Source organism: Mesoplodon densirostris, chromosome 8, assembly GCF_025265405.1.
Source record: "Mesoplodon densirostris isolate mMesDen1 chromosome 8, mMesDen1 primary haplotype, whole genome shotgun sequence".
NCBI classification, from domain to species: domain Eukaryota; kingdom Metazoa; phylum Chordata; class Mammalia; order Artiodactyla; family Ziphiidae; genus Mesoplodon; species Mesoplodon densirostris.
The window spans coordinates 19,179,082-19,198,959 of NC_082668.1; the positions used below are offsets into that span (position 1 = coordinate 19,179,082).

A 19,878-nucleotide genomic window follows, 5' to 3' on the forward strand; every position below is an offset into this window, starting at 1 on the left:
CAACGCAAGAGCCGGGGGTGGAAATGTCGTCACCATCCGCCTGGGGTTGGCGGAGTTGCCGCGAGAGGGGCGTGTAGACCCCGCCTCGGTGGGTGGGGAGTGGCAGGCCCCGCCTCGGCCCCTCTGGCAGGCTCCGGCCCGAGTCGCTGCGGCTCCTGCAGCCGAGCGGGAGCGCGGAGCCCGGAAGGATGCGGCGCCCGCGGCGGCCTGGGGGTCCCGGGGCATCTGGGGGTCTCCGGGTGCTCCTCTGCCTGATGCTGCTGGGCAGCCGTCCGGGAGGCTGCAACGCCATTAGCGCCCACGGTCAGGAGGAAATGGGGGGATTGGGGGAGGATGGTGCCGGGAGCAGAACTCGGTGGGGGGCGTGGGGGGAAGTGTCACGCAGGTCGCGAGCTCAGGTAGACTGTGTGTGGAGTGGGGTAGGGGGAGGCACTGTGAGATGAGGAAGATGAGAGGGCGTCTGCGAGGAAAGGGGCGTAGGCCTGGAGGTGGGGCTGGGAGCCCGGGGGCGGGACCTAAGAGAAGCGGGGAAGACTGCGGTTTGGGGAGACGGAATGGGGGTGCATATGGACAGAGGGACCTAGAGACGGGATACAGGACCTCAGGAGAAGCAAGTCTCTCCGAGGCGCCAAAAAGTGGCGACAGGCGCTGAGGGATGGAGGAGGGGAGGGAAGGAGAGGGAGCCCTGATCTGCCGGGAGTAGAAGTCGGGGCCGCGAGCTCCGGGGTCCCAGCTTTCCGTACGGGATCAGGCCGAGGGAGGGGCCAGGGTTTCTCTTCAAGCCCAGAGAGGCCGATGGCTGTAATCTGATCTCCGATAAGAGAGGTACAGCTGGGGGAAGGGGCCGAAGAAGGTGAAGAGGGAAGGGTCGTCTCACGTCCCCCTCCCCACGGCCAGGCCTGGTGCTGACTCACGTCTGTGCGGACAGAGACAGTCAGCGCTGACTCACGGGCAGGGGGAGGGTGGGGGCGGGGCGCACGTGGGGGAAGGGGGCAAGCTCGCCGTCTGGCGCTCTTCTTCCCCGCCGGGCTTGGAGGCCAATGCGAGATACTTCCTGTGGCGCCGCGGGTTAGGAGGGTGGAAGATGAAGGCTGGAATGGCGGAGAGGTGACGTCCCTTGGAGACTCCTCACCCTGTTACCCTTCCCTCCCCCATCACTGCTTCCAGGCAAGCCCTCAGCGGCGCCAGGCTCAGAGCTTCAGCACCACGAACCGCCCCAGCAGTACAGGGGCCGCGGACTGCAGGGACAGCGTGGGGAGCATTGCCTTAGAGGCACCCCGCCGCTACCCCTTTCCCACACGAAGGGGAAGTGTGCTGGGGTTCCCATCTCTTCTGAGCCCCAGGCCATCATAAGATGCTCGTGGAGATTGGGAAAGGAAAGTCCCCTTTTCCTCAGAATTTGGACAAAAACTACCCCATAGTAATTCTATGAGAGTAGAAGTATCAGTATATGATTCTCCACCATCACGACTCCCATGCACCTGGAGGGCTCTTTTCCCCATTACTCACTTAAGCTCACAGAGGCTTTTAGGGAAAGAATCCAGACTTGCAGATCTTTAAAATCCAAAGCCAGGGGCTTCCCTGGTGGCGCAGTGGTTGAGAGTCCGCCTCCCGATGCAGGGGACGCAGGTTCATGCCCCGGTCCGGGAAGATCCCACATGCTGCGGAGCGGCTGGGCCCGTGAGCCATGGCCGCTGAGCCCGTGCGTCCGGAGCCTGTCCTCCGCAACGGGAGAGGCCCACGTACCGCAAAAAAAAAAAAAAAAAAAAAAAAATCCAAAGCCGGATCCTGTGCTTTCTTCTCAAGAGGAGGACTCTTCCTCCTCTCCTCCCAGCATAAAGCCTTCCTTAGAATGAAAGAATGGACCCCATCTGCTCCCCCCTTTGCTAGCCTGTTCATCCATCTGACCGTTCTATGTGTGTGGGTGTCTGAGCCTCCGCTCACCTGTCCCCTACAGGCTGTCTGTTTGACCGCAGACTCTGCTCTCACCTCGAAGTCTGTATTCAGGGTGAGTGAGGCCCAAACATAGGATTTACAAAACAGGGTTGGGGGGGGATATATAATAAGAAAGAAGTGGGGTGGACTGGAAGGGAGAAGGGGAACTGGGCTTGGAGAAAAGGGGGACTGGACTGGAGGAGCGGAGCTCTCTGAAGCCAAGAGAGGAGATTGAGGGAGTGCTGTCTATTTGCAGCCTGGACTTTGGAAGGCCTGTTGTCCAAATCCCCCGCTGACACCACTTTTGTGCTCTTAGATGGCTTGTTTGGACAATGCCAGGTGGGAGTGGGGCAAGCCCGGCCCCTCTTGCAAGTCACCTCCCCAGTTCTTCAACGCTTACAAGGTGTCCTCCGACAGCTCATGTCCCAAGGTGAGGTCTAGATGCGCTGGAGGAGGGAGACTGTAACTTGTTTAGATAAGGGTGGGGGAGGGAGGGGTCACCTGACTCCAGGATTTCTCTCACGGAACATTCCTATCACACCCACTCTGGAACCTCACCTTCCCAGACCTTACTGGAGAAGGAGGCAAGACAGGAGTGGGGGTGGAACCCTAGAGATAGGCTGTTCACACTTAGACTCTCTGGAGGAATCCAGAGGAGGCTTCTAGAAGCCTGGAAGAGGCCAGCATGTATATCTTTAGGACCAACCCACTCTCTGGAACTGACTGAGTACTCCCGGGCCATGAATCCTGGAGGCTTCAGCCAGGAGAATACCCCCCTCATCCAATTCACTCATTCAACCAATATTTATCGGGTACTTGTACGTGGCAAATGTAGTTTTAGGTGCTTGGGATATATCAGGGAGTGAAACAAAGATCTCTGCCTACTGGGGTTTACATTCGGGGGTGAAGGGAGGGAATACACTAGAAATTAGAAAACATTAGTATGTTAGAAGGTGATAAGTGCCATGGACAAAACAATTACAGCAGGATAAAGGGATCAGAAATGGTGAGGTAGGAAGCTGTGGTATTAAATTGAGTGGTCAAGATAGACCTTATTGAGACTATGAAATTCAAATAGACATCAAGGAGGTGGGGATGCTTTCCCAGAAGGTTATCTCAGGGAAGAGTGTTTCGGGTGGCCAGGGAGCTAGAATAAAAGTCCTAAGATAGGAGCATGAGTTTGAGGAACACCATGGAGAACCCCTGTACAGAGTGTCTCTAAAGGAGTGCTGGAGAGGCAGAGTAGAAGATGCAGTCAGGTAGGTAATGAGGGAAGGGGTGCTCTGGGATTTTATATGAGAATGTACGGGCATTGGCTTTACTCTGAGTAAAAGAGGAAACCATCGCAAGGTTTGAGCACAGGGGTGCGTGATCTCACTTCTGCTTTAAAAAGATCACTCTTGCTGCTGTGTTGATAATGGAATGTAGGGAGTCAAGGGTAGAAACAGAAACATGAAACATTAAAAGCTATCACAGTAACTCATGTAAGAGATGAATAAGCATGGACCAGGGTGGTTGCAGGGAGGTAATGAGAAATGACAGAATTCTGCCTGTATTTTTAAGGTAGTGAGCGTGATTTCATGAAATATCGGCTAGGGCCATGAAAGAAAGGGAGTAGTCAAGGATGACACCTAGGTTTTATTGCCTGAACAACTGGGTTGATGGACATGTCATTAATTATGCAGAAGGATCAACTTGGGGAAAGGGGTGTTCAGTTTTGAATACACTGAGTTTAAGATATCCATTCAATAACGTGGGAAGTTGAGTATATAAGATTGGGTTTTGAAAGAGAGAGGTCTGGAGTGGAGATAGGAATTTGGGATTCTGTGGCATATAGATGGTAATTAAACCCATGAGGTGAATGAAATAACCAAAAGATTGTGTGTTTATGAAGAAGAGCCCTAAAGAATTCTATTATTAAGAGGACCAGGAGAAGAAGCAGAAACAACAAGCGAGTCTGAGAAGGGAGAGCCAGCAAGGTAGGAGGAAAAACAAGAGTGTTTGGTGTCCTGGAAGCTAAGTGAAAGTGTATCAAGGAGGAAGGAGTGATCAACAGTGTCAAATGACGGTGGTGGGTTAAGTAAGATGAGATCCGAGAATTGACCCTGGGTTTAGATATGCAGAAGCCACTGGTGATCTTGATGAAAGCAGTTTTGGTAGAATAGTTGGGAATAAAATCCTGAATAGAGTGGATAAGAGGGAATGGGAGGAAAAGCATTGGATACAGCCAGTATAGAGAACACTTTCAAAGAGTCTTGCTGCAAAGAAAAGCAAAGAAATGGGGTGATAGCTGGAGGGGAATGTGGGGTCAAACAGTATTTTTATAAGATGGGAGAAACTGCATCATGTTTGTATGTGAATGGGAATAATTCAGTAGAGAACAGGAGAAAATGATGATGTAGGAAATAGGGGAGAATTGTGGGGAAGATGTTCTTGAGTAGGTAAGGTAGTAGGGGATGAAATCTAGTGCTCAAGTAGAGGAATTGGCCTTATACAGGAACACAGATAGTTCATCTAATGTTAATAGGCAAAAAAGCAGGTATAGATCCCAGGATATGAGTTAAGAGCAGTACAGATTATTAATCCAGAAACAAGGAAAAAAGGAATGGGGGAATGGGGGTGGAGAGTGGGAGATTGTCCCTTTAAAATAGATGACTGACCTTTCCTGAGAGCAGAGTTTCATGGAGGAAAACGGTCAAAGAGGAGATCTGCCTCAGGACGAGACGATGCTGATGAATGTTTAAAACAGGTGTATAGTGCTTTGGAGTTTTCCAAGCACTTTTATTTCCCTGATTGCACTTAATCTTTACTACAGACCCATAAAGTATATATTATTCCCACTTTACAAATAAAGAAAACTAAGGTTCAGGATCAATAAAAAGAAGCTAAATAATAATATTGATGATGATGATAATAATAGCGCTTATTGAAAGCTCCCTATGTGTCAGGTACTATTCTAACCATTTTGTATTGTGTATTTTAATTATCGCAACAATTTTAGGAGGTATAACCCCCATTTTTCAGATGAGAGGACTAAGGCTCGGATAGGTTCAGCTAAGGTCACGCAATTAGTTAAGTGGCAGAGGACTTAAACCCAGTCTCACTGGAAGCAGTCTCACTCCCAAATCTATACCTGAGTGTGGGACAAGGACAGCTCAAATCACCCACCGCATCTCTAGACCCCCTCTGCTGCTCCTCTTCCCTGCCAGATTCAATACACTGCTGGGTAGAGGGTGCAGTTTTGATCTACACTGGTCCCTGTTACTGGGCCCTCAGACTGTCCCAAGCCAATCTCAGTCTCACCCTATTGTGTTCCCTGGCAGGACTGTCCTGGCATGATGACCTCACCCAGTATGTGATCTCCCAGGAAATGGAGCGCATCCCCAGGCTTCACCCTGCAGAGCCCCATCCAAGGGACAGGTAGGCATCATTTCTCATCAACTCTATCATAGCAAGGCTGGTGGATCTGTGGTCATCCTGATGGACAGAGGGAAATGGGTACAAAAATCAGCAGGCTGGGACATGGGTAAAAGAGGTTCTGGAGTAGTCATCTGACATGCTCACATGCCCAACACGAGCTGAGCTCATCCCTGGGGATCCAGCAAAAGAGGGCCATTAAAAACTGTTTTGTTTTGTGTTTTTTTTGCCTGACAAAGTTTTTTTTTTAAAAATTTTTATTGACGTATAATTGATTTACAGTGTTAAAAACTGTTTTGAAACATTTGGACATTTGGTATTTTGGTTTTGGTCTGGTTTGTCTTTTAATGAATTCATTTACTCAGCAAAAAATACAGGGTTATACTATGTGCCAATCACTGTGCTAATTTGTACGGATACAAAGTAGTAGAACAAGACCAATTACTTTTTCTCTAGTACTGACGTAGGAAAGATATGTTAACAAAGTTTCACCCACATCAGACTCAGATATGAATCAGATAATGGTAATACTTGAACCGATTTCTGGGATGCACCAGGAGATAGAGAGAGTGGAGAAGCTATACTAATTAATACTACATGGTATTGGCACAGACATCTATATAAGTACTTATAAGTACGTGTAAAATTATGTTCCTTTTTACAGTTTTTAAAAAATATACGTGTATCTATTCTTTTTCAAATTCTTTTCCCATTTAGATTGTTTCATAATATTGAGCAGAGTTCCCTGTGCTATACAGTAGGTCCTTGTTGGTTATCTATTTTAAATATAGCAGTGTATACAGGACATTTGGTATCTTAATAGGAGCATCAAAGTAGTCCTCATGGAACAAATTAGAATTTTGTCAGACTGAAGTTGTTTAATGTTCAGTTTTGTTACTATGTGGAATTGTATATGGTAGGAGGTACCATCATCTTTTAGTGGTTAGGGCCTCTGAAGGCATCATTCAGACCCTGTAAAGCAAAGGAAAGTAAATGACGGCTTGGGGCTCAGATGATGATACCAGGTGAAGAAGGCAGAGTGAGAGGGCACAGTACTGAATGTTCGAATGCGTACCTGGGGACATGCCCACAGGGACAGTGTGGCAAACTGCAGACACAGGTCATCTAGAGCGGTTCCCAGCTGCCTTCCCCTTCTCTTGTTCTCCCCTTTCCATCCCTAGCCTCACGCTTCCAGCTCTGCCGCTGTGTTGCAGGGACCCAGGCATGCTTACCAGGGAGGCAATGACCTCCGCCCCGGGCTTGGCTCTCTGGCCCTTCCCGATGTTACAGTCTGCTCGCCTGAGGCTACCTCATCTCTTAAGAGAGCAGGCTCATTCTATGCTAAGCCTGGACCCGCCATCTCTGCCTCGTAGGCTCTATACGCCCTCCCCCACACAACCGACACACACACACACACACACACACACAGAAACATAAACACACACACACACTTTGCTTTCCTCCCCAGATCTGGCTTGGCGCCCAGGAGACCGGGTCCCGCTGGGGAGCTGCTTTTACAGGGCATCCCCACTGGCTCCACCCCTGCTCCCCAGCATCGGCTTCCTCGACCTCCAGTAGGTAGGGGTGGAGCTGGGGCAGGCTCCCCCCTCTCCCCTTTGCAGGCTGACCTGCTGCGCCCTCTCCTGGAGCACCTGCTGCTGCCCCCGCAGCCCCCCCACCCTGCCCTGAGTTATGAACCTGCCCTGCTGCAGCCCTACTTGTTCCATCAGGTGAGCCCTAGACCTCCGCCCCACCGCAACCCCAGCCCCCCAGCCCTGATGTCTGCTCTCATCCGAATCTCTGGTTTCCCACAGTTTGGCTCCCGCGATGGCCCCCGGAGCTCAGAGAGCTCCCCAGGAATGGTCAGTGTTGGCCCCCTGCCCAAGGCTGAACCCCCAGCCCTCTTCAGCAGAACTGCCTCCAAGGGCACGTTCGGGGCTCACCCTGGCCATTCCTATGGGGACCCTCCAGGGCCTCCGCCTGCTCAGCTTTTCCAGGAGTCAGGGCTGCTCTACCTGGCCCAGGAGCCACAAGTGCCCAGCAGGGCCAGGGCACCAAGGCTGCCAGAGCAAGGGGTCAGCAGCCAGGCAGATGACTCCTCAGAAGGCTATGAGGAGAAAGGACTAGAGGGTCGCAGGGAGAAGCCTCCTTCCCCAGAAGAGCAGCCAGGTAACAGAGTCCGCAGCACCCACTCCCTGCCTGTGGGGCTGCTTTCTGGGAGGTGGGGTGGGGAGGGTCCTTCCTGACTGCCCACGCATTTGTTAACTTGTCCTTAAAGTCATCCGCACACTCAGCTAGTGTCTACCAACCACCTGCTCTATGCCAGGCACTAGGTAGGCAGTGGGGATACAGTGGGGGCAGTAGAGCTGACATGACTCTTCTTCAGCTGGGGGATCAAGGAGTCCCTGCTGGGCCTGAAGTTTGGTCTTGACACAGGAAGCTCTTTCCCCCGAAGTGTGGACAAGGGTGGGAAGGGGAGGGCATCAGTGTCCTGGTGTTTGAGAAGTTCGTAAATGTGCCGGTCCCCTCCCACCCCCAAACGCATCCCACAAGTTCATCTCGGCACCAGCCCTGAGCTCCGTGTCTGGCTCCCAGCAGATGTGACTCTGCAGAGGCTGGCAGCTGTGCTGGAGGGCTACGGGGTGGAGCTCCGTCAGCTGACTCCTGAGCAGCTCTCCACCCTCTCCACCCTGCTGCAACTGCTGCCCAAGGGTGCAGGACGAAATCTGGGTGAGTGTCCAGTCTCACGGGGGTGAGACTACCAACCCCGTGGAGGCCTCCACAGCAAGCAACCTAGAGGGAAAGGGCCAAGGTCAGGGGAGGGAGTTCTTTTGAGGCACGGAGTCATTGCCAGCCAAGGGCAGGGAGCAAGGGGTGGGGTGGTGAGCCGAGGAGTTAGAGCAGGAAAGGACTGGAGGATGGAAGCAATGGGAAAAGAAGCCAACAGGGGGTGTGAGCCGGGACCAGGAGGCACGGAGAAAGCTGGGCGGAAGATAATGAGGACCTAAGGAGGGGCATGGCCACTAAAAAGGAGAAGCCAATGATTGATGGGTAGAGGGAGGACTGAGCAAAGAATAGCTTTGAGTGAGAGGTGTGGCCACTAACAGAGGGAGGAGTTGATAAAACAATGAATTATAAGGCAGATGCACAGAGGCATGAGGCCATGCTTAGGATGAGACCAGCGATAGGGTCTTGGTTACTGACTGCAGGGAAAGAGGCCACAGCAAATGTAACAGGCTCAGGGCCTCTGGCCTTTTCTCCCACCTGCGTTGTGTGGACCTTGGCCTTGGCCCTTTGCCCAGAGTCTTGTTTTTCCTGTCTCTGCAGGAGGGGTTGTAAACATTGGAGCTGACATGAAGAAAGTGAGTTTGTGACACCTCCCTGACCCATAAGTGCCCAACGGCAGCAAACCCCTTGACTGAAATCCAAATCTCAGGATCAGGACCCAGAATCTGTATCCTCCAAGCCCTCATTTTGGTGGAACTGAGGCCCAGAGGCTGCAAGTCATTGTTTAAGGTCTCACCTCAAGTTAAAGGCAGAGCTGGGACCAGAAGCTAGAATTCTTGATTCACTGCTTTTTTACACTACAGTCATCTCAGACCTCACTCTGAGGGTCCCTAGGGGAAGCGGGGGGACGCGAGCAGGCAGGCTCCTGACTGCCCTGCAGCTTGAGGCACCCTGTTTCACATGTTGGATTTCTAAGATTGTGTGGCTAAACAAAAAGTCGAAAAACCACGGCCTGCCTGTTCATCTTCTCCCCTAACCCCAGCTTTCCTCCCTCCGGAGCTTCTCCCCACTCCAGCCCCATCCTGTGGATTATTACTGATCATGAATAATCACTCATTCAGTCCTTTTTTCATTCATTCATTCATTCTTTCATTCATCCACTTGGCTCACTTTCCTGGATGCCCTCTCTGTACCCAGTGCTGACCTGGGCCTGGGGATAGAAAGAGAAACATGTCCTAAGCACCCCTGTGGGAGCTCGGCGTCCAGAGTGTGGACCCCCTACCCCCGACCCCTCCACTGTTAGAGACCATACCTCTATCCTCTCTTCTAAACAGACAATGGAGGAGCAGGTGCAGGGCGCAGACGCAGCAGAGCCTCCACCGCCCACGCCCTCCCTGGCCGGATCCCCCACTGCTGGTCCCACCTCCAATAAAGCCCAGCAGGAGCTGAGCTCTGGGTCCTCTGAGCCTCCCAAAGCTGCCGGGCCCCCTGCCATGCCCATCCTGCGAGAGGAGAAAAGCCCACTGGGCCAGAGCCAGCCCACGGCGGCAGGGCAGCCCTCTGCTAGGCCATCAGCAGAGGAATATGGCTACATTGTCACTGACCAGAAGTAAGGGCTCCAGCCCGGGGCAGTCTCCTGGTCCCTTGGGTGTTGGGCTGGCCTGCCTGGCAGGAAGCAGAGAGCAGAAGTCCAGATGTGAAGTAGACACGGGGCTGGGCTGCTATGCACCCCTGGAGGTGGTTTCAAGATAGTGGCCTAGAGGGTCCCCACTTTCCTTCCTCTGCCGGCTCCCCACCTCCAGGCCCCTGAGTCTGGCTGCAGGAGTGAAGCTTCTGGAGATCCTGGCTGAGCATGTGCACATGTCCTCGGGCAGCTTCATCAACATCAGGTGGGGCTGTATCTGGCTGGGGCTCAGGGATCTAGCAGGTAGCTTGAAGCGGGAGGTGGCTGGAGGGGCTCAGGGTAGGAGGGGAAGACAAACTGTGAGTAAGGGGCCAAGGTCGGGTCAAAGATGTTTCCAGCTGCACTGAAGGTACAGCCACACCCAGCCCTGCTACTGGCCCAATCCACTATCTTCCCAGCCTCCAACACCCCTGTATGGCATCTCTGATTGGTTTTAGCCCCATCCTCTAACAGGGAGAGGGCCAGAGAGGACCTCTCATTTTGAATCTGGCGTCTGTGGTGGGTGAAGCAGTAACATACCTCCTATTCGGCAGTGTCGTGGGACCAGCCCTTACCTTCCGCATCCAGCACAATGAACAGAACCTGTCTTTGGCGGATGTGACCAAGCAAGCTGGTAAATACTCCTTGACCCCAGCCCGAGTTGTATATATCCAGGCCTGTGGCTGGTGCTCCCCTTGAAATATTCCCAGCCCACATGGACCCTGCCTGCCCCCTGGCATAGCGTGACATGGGGTGGAGACCACATGGGGCCGGACAGAATCTGACCTACATCCTCCCTGCAGGGATGGTGAAGTCTGAACTGGAAGCACAGACAGGGCTCCAGATCTTGCAGACAGGCGTGGGACAGGTATGAGATAACTGAAGGATCAGTCAAAGCCCCAGAGGGCTGATGTTGCCCACAAGAGATGAAGGCAAACGACGGGAGAATAGGAGCTGAGATCTATCTGGCTGGTCCCCCAGCTTGGCCAAAGCAGCCCTCCCCCATGCAGTTTTCTTTCTGACCAGCAGATGGCCCCAGCGGCTCCTGCTCCCCGCAGGTCCAGCCTTCTCTCCGAAGCCAGCTTACTTGGAAGAACTACCTGAGATGGCCATAGCTGTCCATAGATGTTCTAGAGCAGAGTCTCAAATTCCAAGGGAAAACATGACACAGAAAGGACACTGAACTCAAAATATGCTTCTATTCTGCATCCAACACTGATGCCTCACATTCTACTCTTTGATCCCTTGGGTCTCTCTACACTTCTCTGTATCCATTTTTAAATGCAAAAACTCCTAGGGAGGGTCACCCACTAAGTCTCTGGCAGTGCAGTGTGGTTGAGTTGCCTCAATGGGGATTGAGAAGGAAGATCTTCGGCCTCTCCAAGTCCTTCTGCCTGTACCGCCATGCCCCTGCCTCCCAGCTTTGCCCCAGAAGATATCCTAGCAGGGAGTGGGCCATGGGACAGGGGTGGGAAGCAGCTCCTAAGTCTCCCCACACCACCGCCCCCCTTGATTCTAGCCTTGTTCCCACAGAGGGAGGAGGCAGCCGCCGTCCTTCCCCGACCGGCCCATAGCACCTCTCCCGTGCGCTCCGTGCTGCTTACTCTGGTGGCCCTGGCGGGTGTGGCTGGGTTGCTCGTGGCTCTGGCAGTGGCCCTGTGTGCGCGGCAGCGAGCGCGGCAGCGGGACAAGGAGCGCCTGGCCGCGCTGGGACCCGAGGGCGCCCACGGTGACACTACCTTTGAGTACCAGGTGTGCAGCCCCAGACGCTTGTTGATGAGAGGGAATGGAAGGGGCTCGGGAGTCTGGGTCTCACCTGGGATGAGGGTGGGGAGCTGGATGTCCAGGCAGGGGCTGGAGAAGCCCCAGTGGGAGTGCTGCGGGGCCATTTTGAATGGATGGGAACTGAGAGCCCGTGGTTGCTGAAGTTCTCCCCGGTGCTGCGATTCGGGGGGGCTCTAGGCTTCTGCTCTGTGACATCTGAGGTTGTCATAGGCACCAGCCAAGCAGAACAGCCCCGAAAAGGATGAGAGCCATGGCAGAAGACCCTACCCCAGAGGAAATGGGTTTCATTCAAAAGCAATCAAGGACAAGCCTAGGGACTCTACTGAACTGAGCTCAGGACTCTGTTGGGGAGGATTCAGGGGACCTTGGACCCTGCCCCATCCTTCATCCGCAGGACCTGTGCCGCCAGCACATGGCCACGAAGTCCCTGTTCAACCGGGCAGAGGGTCCACCGGAGCCCTCTCGGGTGAGCAGCGTGTCCTCGCAGTTCAGTGACGCGGCCCAGGCCAGCCCCAGCTCCCACAGCAGCACACCGTCCTGGTGCGAGGAGCCCGCCCAGGCCAACATGGACATCTCCACGGGACATATGATTCTGGTCAGGACAGGGCATCGGCCCAGAGGGGGTGAGGGGACCGGACGGTGGGAGGGGCAGGGCTGGCAGTGGGGGCCAGCGCCAGGCTGTGGTGTCCCTGTAGGCGTACATGGAGGACCACCTGCGGAACCGGGACCGCTTGGCCAAGGAGTGGCAGGCCCTGTGTGCCTACCAGGCGGAGCCCAACACCTGTGCCACCGCCCAGGGGGAGGGCAACATAAAAAAGAACCGCAACCCTGACTTCCTGCCCTGTGAGTGAGTCCTGCTGACCTGCCAGCCCCAGCCCTCTGTCTGCTGGGAGCTCTGGAGGGCTTGGGGGCGGGGCCGGGGTCCTGGCTCAAGCTGAGTGGTAGAGGTGCCAGGACCCCAATGACTGGAGGGGCTTCTGGGGTGGGATGCGGGGTCTGTGCAGATGACCACGCTCGCATCAAGCTGAAGGTGGAGAGCAGCCCTTCTCGGAGCGATTACATCAACGCCAGCCCCATTGTGAGCGGCCCCCACCTCCTCCCCCTTTTCATCCTGCCCCCATAGACTCTATTTCCCCACCCAAGGCCCCAGAATTGTGAGCCTGATATCCTAGCATGGAAATGGGGCTTCTCAGGCTCCCCCAGACCCTGGCCCGCTCCCTTTGACCAAGCCTCTCCATAGTGGCATTTCCCATTCTGGCTCATGATGTATCTTTCCCGTCCGCAGATTGAGCACGACCCTCGGATGCCAGCCTACATAGCCACACAGGGCCCACTGTCACATACCATCTCAGACTTCTGGCAGGTGGGCTTTTGGAGGGAGGGCTTTTCCAGGGAGTAGGCACCCTTGTGGCCAGCCAGGGCCAGCCAGGGCCCAGGGAGGTTAGAATGGAGCTTACCTGTGTCTCTGTCCCTAGATGGTGTGGGAGAGTGGCTGCACCGTCCTTGTCATGCTGACCCCGCTGGTGGAGGATGGTGTCAAGCAGTGTGACCGCTACTGGCCAGATGAGGGCTCCTCCCTCTACCATGTGTATGAGGTCAGCAGGACCCCACGGCCAGGAGACGATGGGGGTGGAGAAAGTGGATGGTGCACCACTCATGCATGTGTGAACATATGTGTATATAAACATATCTGTGCATACACATACATTCACATACATGCATATACATGTGTGTATGTGTGTCCAGTCTAGGGCCAAAAAGCACTCGTAAGGACCTATGATGAAAGGTACAGATATAAAGCTATAAAACCACTGAAACTAAGGTGAGAAGCTACAAGTCAGGAGTACAGTTTTGAGACAGGGAAGATAAGTATACTCAAAGGCCAAGATTGAGACCTACTTTTATCGAGCCTAACTTAGATCTGAGTTTCCTGGAGGCTGAAGCAAAGAAAGAAATGCCACCAGTCACGTATATTGCTTATTTAAAACAGAAACAAACTTTTTCATTAGGAGAAAAGATAGGTAGGGGGGAACTGGGCAGAGGCAAAGCAAGGGAAGGAGCAACACTGCTGACAAATGGGAGGTGACACCCCCCCCCCCAATAAAACAGGAGACCTTAATTGCACACATCCAGTTTCTCATGAGCACTGGATAGCAGTTTTGCATCATCAGATGCGCACGCAACAGTCTTTTTTTTTTTAAGTTTTAAAAATTGGTCTTGCTTGTGGTTAAAGAAAAAGATCAAATGAAAATACAGAATTTTATCAAAGTTTATGGTGTGTGTAGCAAGACACTTTGCTAGTCTCTGTGCAGAAGAGGAAGGAGAAACTTTGAATTCAAGAAGCTCACAATATTGGGAATTCCCTCGCGGTCCAGTGGTGCTTTCACTGCCCTGGGCCTGGGTTTGATCCCTGGTCGGGGATCTAAGATCCCTCAAGCCACGGGGCGCAGCCAAAACAAACAAACAAACGAAAACTCACAATAGTTGTGTCTAGATGAAAAAGCCACCAGTTGTCCTGAGCAGTCCATAAGTGACACAAACAGCTAGGGTTCTTGGGGACAGCTGGAACAGTTGGGGCGGGCGGTTGGGTGAGCTTCCTGGAGGATTTAGAATTTGACTGGCCTGGGAGGCCGGGAGGATTTGGGGATGGCCTGCCGCGCTCAGGCCTGCGCCCCCTCCTCCGCAGGTGAACCTGGTGTCGGAGCACATCTGGTGCGAGGACTTCCTGGTGCGGAGCTTCTACCTGAAGAACGTGCAGACCCAGGAGACGCGCACGCTCACGCAGTTCCACTTCCTCAGTTGGCCGGCAGAGGGCACCCCGGCCTCCACCCGGCCCCTGCTGGACTTCCGCAGGTGAGCGCCCCAGCGCCTGGGCGGTGGGGCGGCCCGGGGGAGGCTCCGAGGAGCCGGGGAGAGCGCAGCACAGGAGCAGGGGGCCGGGAGCCAGGCTCCCTTACCTTCTCCCAGTCCATCAGGTCCTCCTCGGGCCCCAGGTCAGGTGAGGCAGATCCTCTAGCCTGACCTGGAGCCTCGGCCTCAGGTCCGCTGGTGCCCCCTGCTAGACACCCCAAACCAGGACTGACTCTGACCCCCTGGACCCCCTTCCAGACACCACCTCCCAAACCAGAACTGACGCTCTGTGTCGCTGTGCCCATTCCTCCACTGCTGTAGTCCAGCCCCTGTCTGCTCTCTGTCTGCTGGCCAGCTGTCTCCTCCCTCTCTCTTGCCCTCTTTTTCTCCCTGCCTCTCCGTGTCCGGTGCTTTCTCCATAACCCCATTCCCCCCAAGAAGGGCTCACTTTGTTTCTAGCTCTCTCCCTCTCTCCTTCTCTCCCTCTCCCTCTCCTCGGTCCCTGCTGCCTGTTTCCTCCTGTCCTGTGCTTCCAGGTGACCAGCACTAGTCTCTGTGTCTGCTGTCCCCTCGCTGTCTCTCCCTCCCTCCTGCCATCCCCCTTCTTTATCCCTCTGTGTCTCTTTGCCTCTATTTCCCTTTCCCTTTGTCTTTCCCTCTCTTTCCCTCCCTTCCTTCCCTCTTCTCTCCCCCCTCCCTCCCCCGCCCACCTCTTTCTCCATCACTCTTGTCTCGAAGGCTGCCTCCCTCTTCCCCTCCATCCACGTTTCCCCCTCTCTGCACCTCCCCCTGTCCCTCCTCCCCGCTCTGTTTCCTCCACCTCCCTCCCATGTCTGCCTATTTACTCTCTGTGTCTCTCTCTCCCCCCACCATCTCTCATTCTCTTCATGGCTCTGTCTCCCCTCTCTGTCCCCTCCCTCCTCCCTCTCTCTCTCTCTCTCTCTCTCTCTCTCTCTCTCACGGCTGCCAGTGTCATTTTTGTGATCTGCAGCTAGTATTCTCACTCCAGTTGCATAGTCACAAAAGTGATCATTGGCAGGTGTGGCCGCTGCACGGACAGGACATGAGGACGTGTGGGCCCAGGGACCACCCTGAAGGCTGCTGGGAGAGCCGGGGGCTGGGGGGACTCAGGCAAGGGACAAATACTATCAAAGGGAGTGCGGGAGGATCTCTGGATTCTTGGGGACTCAGTGGAACCAGGTGGGGGCTGGGACAGGAGGCTAACAGGGGGACCTGCCCTGTTCTGACGCTGAAACCGTGCCCAGACCAGGCCTCCAGCATCCCCTGCCTGTCCCCTCCCTAGACAGGTGGCTGAGAAGCCTGCTGCCGTGGCAGGGGCCTCACCCACACTGTGGCCGCTTCCTGCTTCTCTGCCCCTTGCCAGGCTGGCCTGAGGTCTCTAGGCGCTAGGCAGAGGGCAGAGGGGCAGAGCCGGCGGGGTCGGGGGGCAGTAGAGGGAGGAACCTGGGGATAGTTTCTGAGCCTCAGGACAATGGTTTCTAACTGGGGTCCCCGGGGCCTGAGGCACAGGCTTCTCAAAAGCAACGCTAGGGGCATCAGAGCTATTTTTTTTGTTTTCCACATTTTAAAAATCTTTATAGAGCTAGTGCATGGACCTGTTTTAAGGCTGCACAGGTTAGCTAAAAGGTTCTATTTCTTTGCTTTAGGCTGGGGTTATGTAAACTCAGTTGGCATTAGACACCCAGAACAAATTAATTGCTGCTTAATAAATATAGTTTGGTGAAGGTCCACCAGAGGCAAGGCAAAATAATTCTTTAAGTCCTAGAAAGTGACTCTGAGCAAGTTCCTTGACCTCTGTCTGTTTTCTTACCTGTGAAATGAGAATGATGACCCATACTTTAGGGGTTGTTACAAAAGTCAGTAGCATAAAGTCTGTAAAATCTGCTTTAAGTGCTTGGCACGTAGCAAGGGCTCTATTAATTCTAAATGCTGTTTCTCATCATTATTATTAAATGGTTGGGAACCACTGTGGCAACTTCTGTTCAACCCCAGCCCTGATGTACCAGCCAGTATGCTAGAAAACCATGTGGACTCCTGGAAAACCTTTCAAAGTCACCTGGCCCCTGCAAGCCTGGAGGAACATCACTAAGTTCCAAGCTTCCCCTGAAGTACTCTAATAACCCCTCAGAAGGTCCTCCCTTGCCCTGGCCCATTGGAGGTATCAGAAACCTGCAAGTGACTCTCAAAGCAGGAATGTCATAAGGGACAAGGGCAGGTTAGACTGGGCCACCGAGAGAGGAACAAACCCCCTGCTCATTGCTGAGCTGCTGTGATCGGGGCAGCAGAGTCTGAGGTCCAGGTGGACCAAGTCTGAATATGACCCAACCACGGAGCACCAGTGCGGAGGCAAGACTCATCCAGGGAGACAGGCGCAGCATCATATCCAGAGCGGAGGTGTTGTCCTCCCCTCGCCAGGGGAACTCTGTGCCCAGGGCTGCTACCTGACCTCACTGCTGGTGAGGACCACAGGAAGCCTGGGTGGAGAGCGGAACACCCTGGGCAGTCGCAGGCGCAGAGCAAGGATGTGGCAAGATTGACACCCTTGAAGTCACCAGAAAGCCTTTCCTCCCTGAACTTCTGGCAGAAGTGGCTGTTAATATTATGTCTTATTATTAATCATACTATCATTTAATGAGCACCTACTGTGTGCCAGGTATTGCACTTAGTTCTTTACATGGATTATTTCACATAATCATAGTAAGAACCCTAAGAAGGAGATTACTACTCTTATCATCCCCATTTTACAGGTAATAAAACTGAGGCTCAAAGAGGTTAAATCAGTTGTTCCAGGTGCACAGCTTGGGTACATAGCTCGTAAGTGATGAGGCAAGCCCAGTGCCACCTACACTATCCCTGGTTCTTTGCCTCCAGCCCTGACTCCTGTCTCCAGCCCTCTTCCCTCCTCTGCCCTTGGCATGTGGGGAGAAAAGGAAGAAAGAGAGGCCCTCAGGTGTGTGTTTCGGTTCCCCTTTCCCTATGCCGGTGCGCCCTGACCTCACGCCCATTTCTTATTGCAGGAAGGTGAACAAGTGCTACCGGGGCCGCTCCTGCCCCATCATTGTGCACTGCAGGTGCGTTCAGGGGGGCTGGGGTGGGGATGGAGGGGGACAGGACAGCCCAGGCCAGAGGGCCCTGAGGTGGGGCATTCCTGGCTCCCACCCCCTCTCTGGTCCTGCTCCCTCAGCCCACCTCCCAAGCACGCTGCCTGCCTGTCCCCTTGACGCCAGCAAACCACAGCCCATGGGCCAAATTCAGCATACCATCTGTTTTCTTAATGGCCCATGAGCTAAGAAGGATGTTCCTATTTTTTGAACAGTTGAAGAAAAAAAAAAAAAAGAACGTACTACAGAGACTATACGTGGCCCACAAAGTTGAAAATATTTACCATCTTGTCATTTACATAAGAAGGTTGCTGAATGAAAGCCTGGCCAGAGGCTGGAGAAAGCGATTCCCTCCCGCTGCCTCTGCCTCAGGGCAGAGCCAGGGCTATCCTTTTCGGTTAGCTCACTGCCCAAGAGACACCCCACGGGTCACAGGCTCCCCACTCGAGGCCCAGTTCCCAGGACCCAGGGGCTATGACCGTTCCCTCATCCTCCGCTCACTCATCCCACCCCGTCCCCAGCTAACCCTAACAGCTCCACCAGTCTCCCCATCTCCTCCCGGTTCCTGCTGGGTCCCAAACTCAGCCTGTCACCATCTCCTCTTTCAGTGACGGTGCAGGAAGGACTGGCACCTACATCCTCATCGACATGGTACTGAACCGCATGGCAAAAGGTGACGACCCCCCTCCCCCCCGGCCACAGCTCGCCCACAGCCCAGCCTCTGATTAGGGTCTTCCCTGCCCCCGGGATCACAGGAGTTCGTGGAGGGCAGGTTGCCACACCCCCAGGCTTTCTCCAGTCCTCCAAGCCTCCCACCCCAGGATGCCCTAGGCTTTCGGGGTCCTACCCTCCTCTGGACACCCCCTGAGCAGCCCCGTGCTCCCCCTACCCAGGAGTGAAGGAGATTGACATCGCTGCCACCCTGGAGCATGTCCGTGACCAGCGGCCTGGCCTCGTCCGCTCCAAGGTAACCGTCCCTCCCTGCACCCACCCTAGCCACCACCCTTCCCCAACCACAGTGGCAGCAGCCGGCCTCTCCTGCCTGCCTCCATACCCCTCCTCTGGGAGGGCTCCCTTCCCCCCCCCCCCCCCCCGCCACGCAAGTGACCTCCCCAAAGCACCCCCGACCCCCAGGGCAGGAGCAGAGGCCGGGCCCCCCCCGTGACCCTCCTCCCCCTGCCCCTCCCCAGGACCAGTTTGAATTTGCCCTGACAGCTGTGGCGGAGGAGGTGAATGCCATCCTTAAGGCCCTGCCCCAGTGAGACCCTTGGGGCCCCTCCGTGGGCAGCCCAGCCTCTGCTCCCTCTTTGCCTACGTGAGCGTCTATCTGTGTACTCACTCCTCACTTCCCCACCTGCCACCTTGGCCCCTCTTGGGCATGTCTAGCCCTTCCAAGAGGAGCGTGTAAAGAAGGGGAAGTGGGAAGGGGCACCCCGGGAGCCCTGGCATCAGTCCCGTGGGGGAGCTGGCCGCCGGCCAGGAGGAGAGGAAAGTCAACAATTCCACCCCAGAGCCTCCTCCTGCCTGAGTTCCCTGGCCCCCATTTCCCACCACTCTGGATGCTCCCAATATGTCTGTGTGGATGCCCTCCACCCTCCGGTGTGGCTAGAATGGGGCGGAGGGGCCACCATGTCCAGCTCTTCCTGTTCTCCCAGCCCCTGCTGCCCGCTGACCTGCCTCCACGACCCACACTCTGGCCCTTGCCCTTCCTACCCCCTCCCCCGGCCCCCCCGCCGCCACATGCCACTCAACTCTCTCCCCCTGGCACAAGAGAACATTTCTAGAAAAATCTACTTTTGTATCAATGTGAATAAAGTTAGCGTGTCGTGTGTGCAGCTGCAACCCAGACTCCTACGCATTTCTGTCTGCGCTGCTTCCAGACTCCAGCCCCGGCCTCAGCCTGGAGCCGGGCCCCGCTGCCTTTCTCAGGAGATGCAGAGAGGGTGATGGGAGGGCCAGGCTGCCGAGTCACGCTCTCCAAGGCTTGAATGGTAGCTAATAACAATTAGGCAGTGGTTTTTTTATGCTGTGCTCCCTGTGTGTCTGGCAGTCTCCAAGGTGCTTTACACCCATTAACTTGTTTAATCTTCAGGACACGCTACCAATTATTAGCCCCATCTTACAGACGAAGAGACTGCGGCACAGAACTTGCCCCAGGTACCACAACTAGTTAAGTGGTGGAGTTAGGATTCGAACGCAGGCATGCTTGACCTCTTTGCTGCCGGTCCTCTCAGTTCTTGGGCGGCTGCTTCATGTCCTTCGGCCTCAGGAATAATGTACATCGAGCAGGACTGAGGTTAGGACTAAACGAGGTGATGCAGGCCAAGTGCTCACCACACCTTAAGCACAAGTAGCTAAACTCTGAGAGCGACTCGCAGA

The 19,878-nt window shown here is 54.5% G+C and overlaps 1 protein-coding gene across 3 annotated transcripts; it reads left to right on the forward strand.

Annotated features, from left to right (window-relative positions):
* Positions 1–113: 113 nt before the first annotated feature.
* PTPRN (protein tyrosine phosphatase receptor type N) lies at positions 114–19,341 on the forward strand. Of its 3 annotated transcripts, XM_060106026.1 has the most exons (23): positions 114–303; positions 1,958–2,008; positions 2,252–2,365; positions 5,259–5,355; positions 6,821–7,082; positions 7,167–7,521; positions 7,951–8,082; positions 8,680–8,714; positions 9,414–9,688; positions 9,882–9,968; positions 10,297–10,376; positions 10,546–10,610; positions 11,276–11,494; positions 11,922–12,122; positions 12,223–12,370; positions 12,532–12,605; positions 12,813–12,890; positions 13,003–13,122; positions 14,214–14,380; positions 17,416–17,469; positions 18,108–18,172; positions 18,393–18,466; positions 18,690–19,341. In XM_060106026.1, the coding sequence occupies exons 1-23, from the start codon at positions 189–191 to the stop codon at positions 18,759–18,761; spliced, it is 2,940 nt and encodes a 979-aa protein (XP_059962009.1). In that variant the 5' UTR covers positions 114–188; the 3' UTR covers positions 18,762–19,341. The 3 variants fall into 3 exon arrangements, with proteins under 3 accessions (XP_059962009.1, XP_059962011.1, XP_059962010.1); XM_060106028.1 differs by lacking the exon at positions 9,882–9,968; XM_060106027.1 differs by lacking the exon at positions 1,958–2,008.
* Positions 19,342–19,878: the final 537 nt, after the last annotated feature.

Bases quoted from the DNA above. Each gene is read 5' to 3' on its own strand.
- PTPRN (XM_060106026.1), top strand. From the start codon at position 189: ATGCGGCGCCCGCGGCGGCCTGGGGGTCCCGGGGCATCTGGGGGTCTC. The intron at 2,009-2,251 runs GTGAGTGAGGCC...TTGTGCTCTTAG, and splicing joins CCTCGAAGTCTGTATTCAGG to ATGGCTTGTTTGGACAATGC. The intron at 12,371-12,531 runs GTGAGTGAGTCC...GGGTCTGTGCAG, and splicing joins CAACCCTGACTTCCTGCCCT to ATGACCACGCTCGCATCAAG.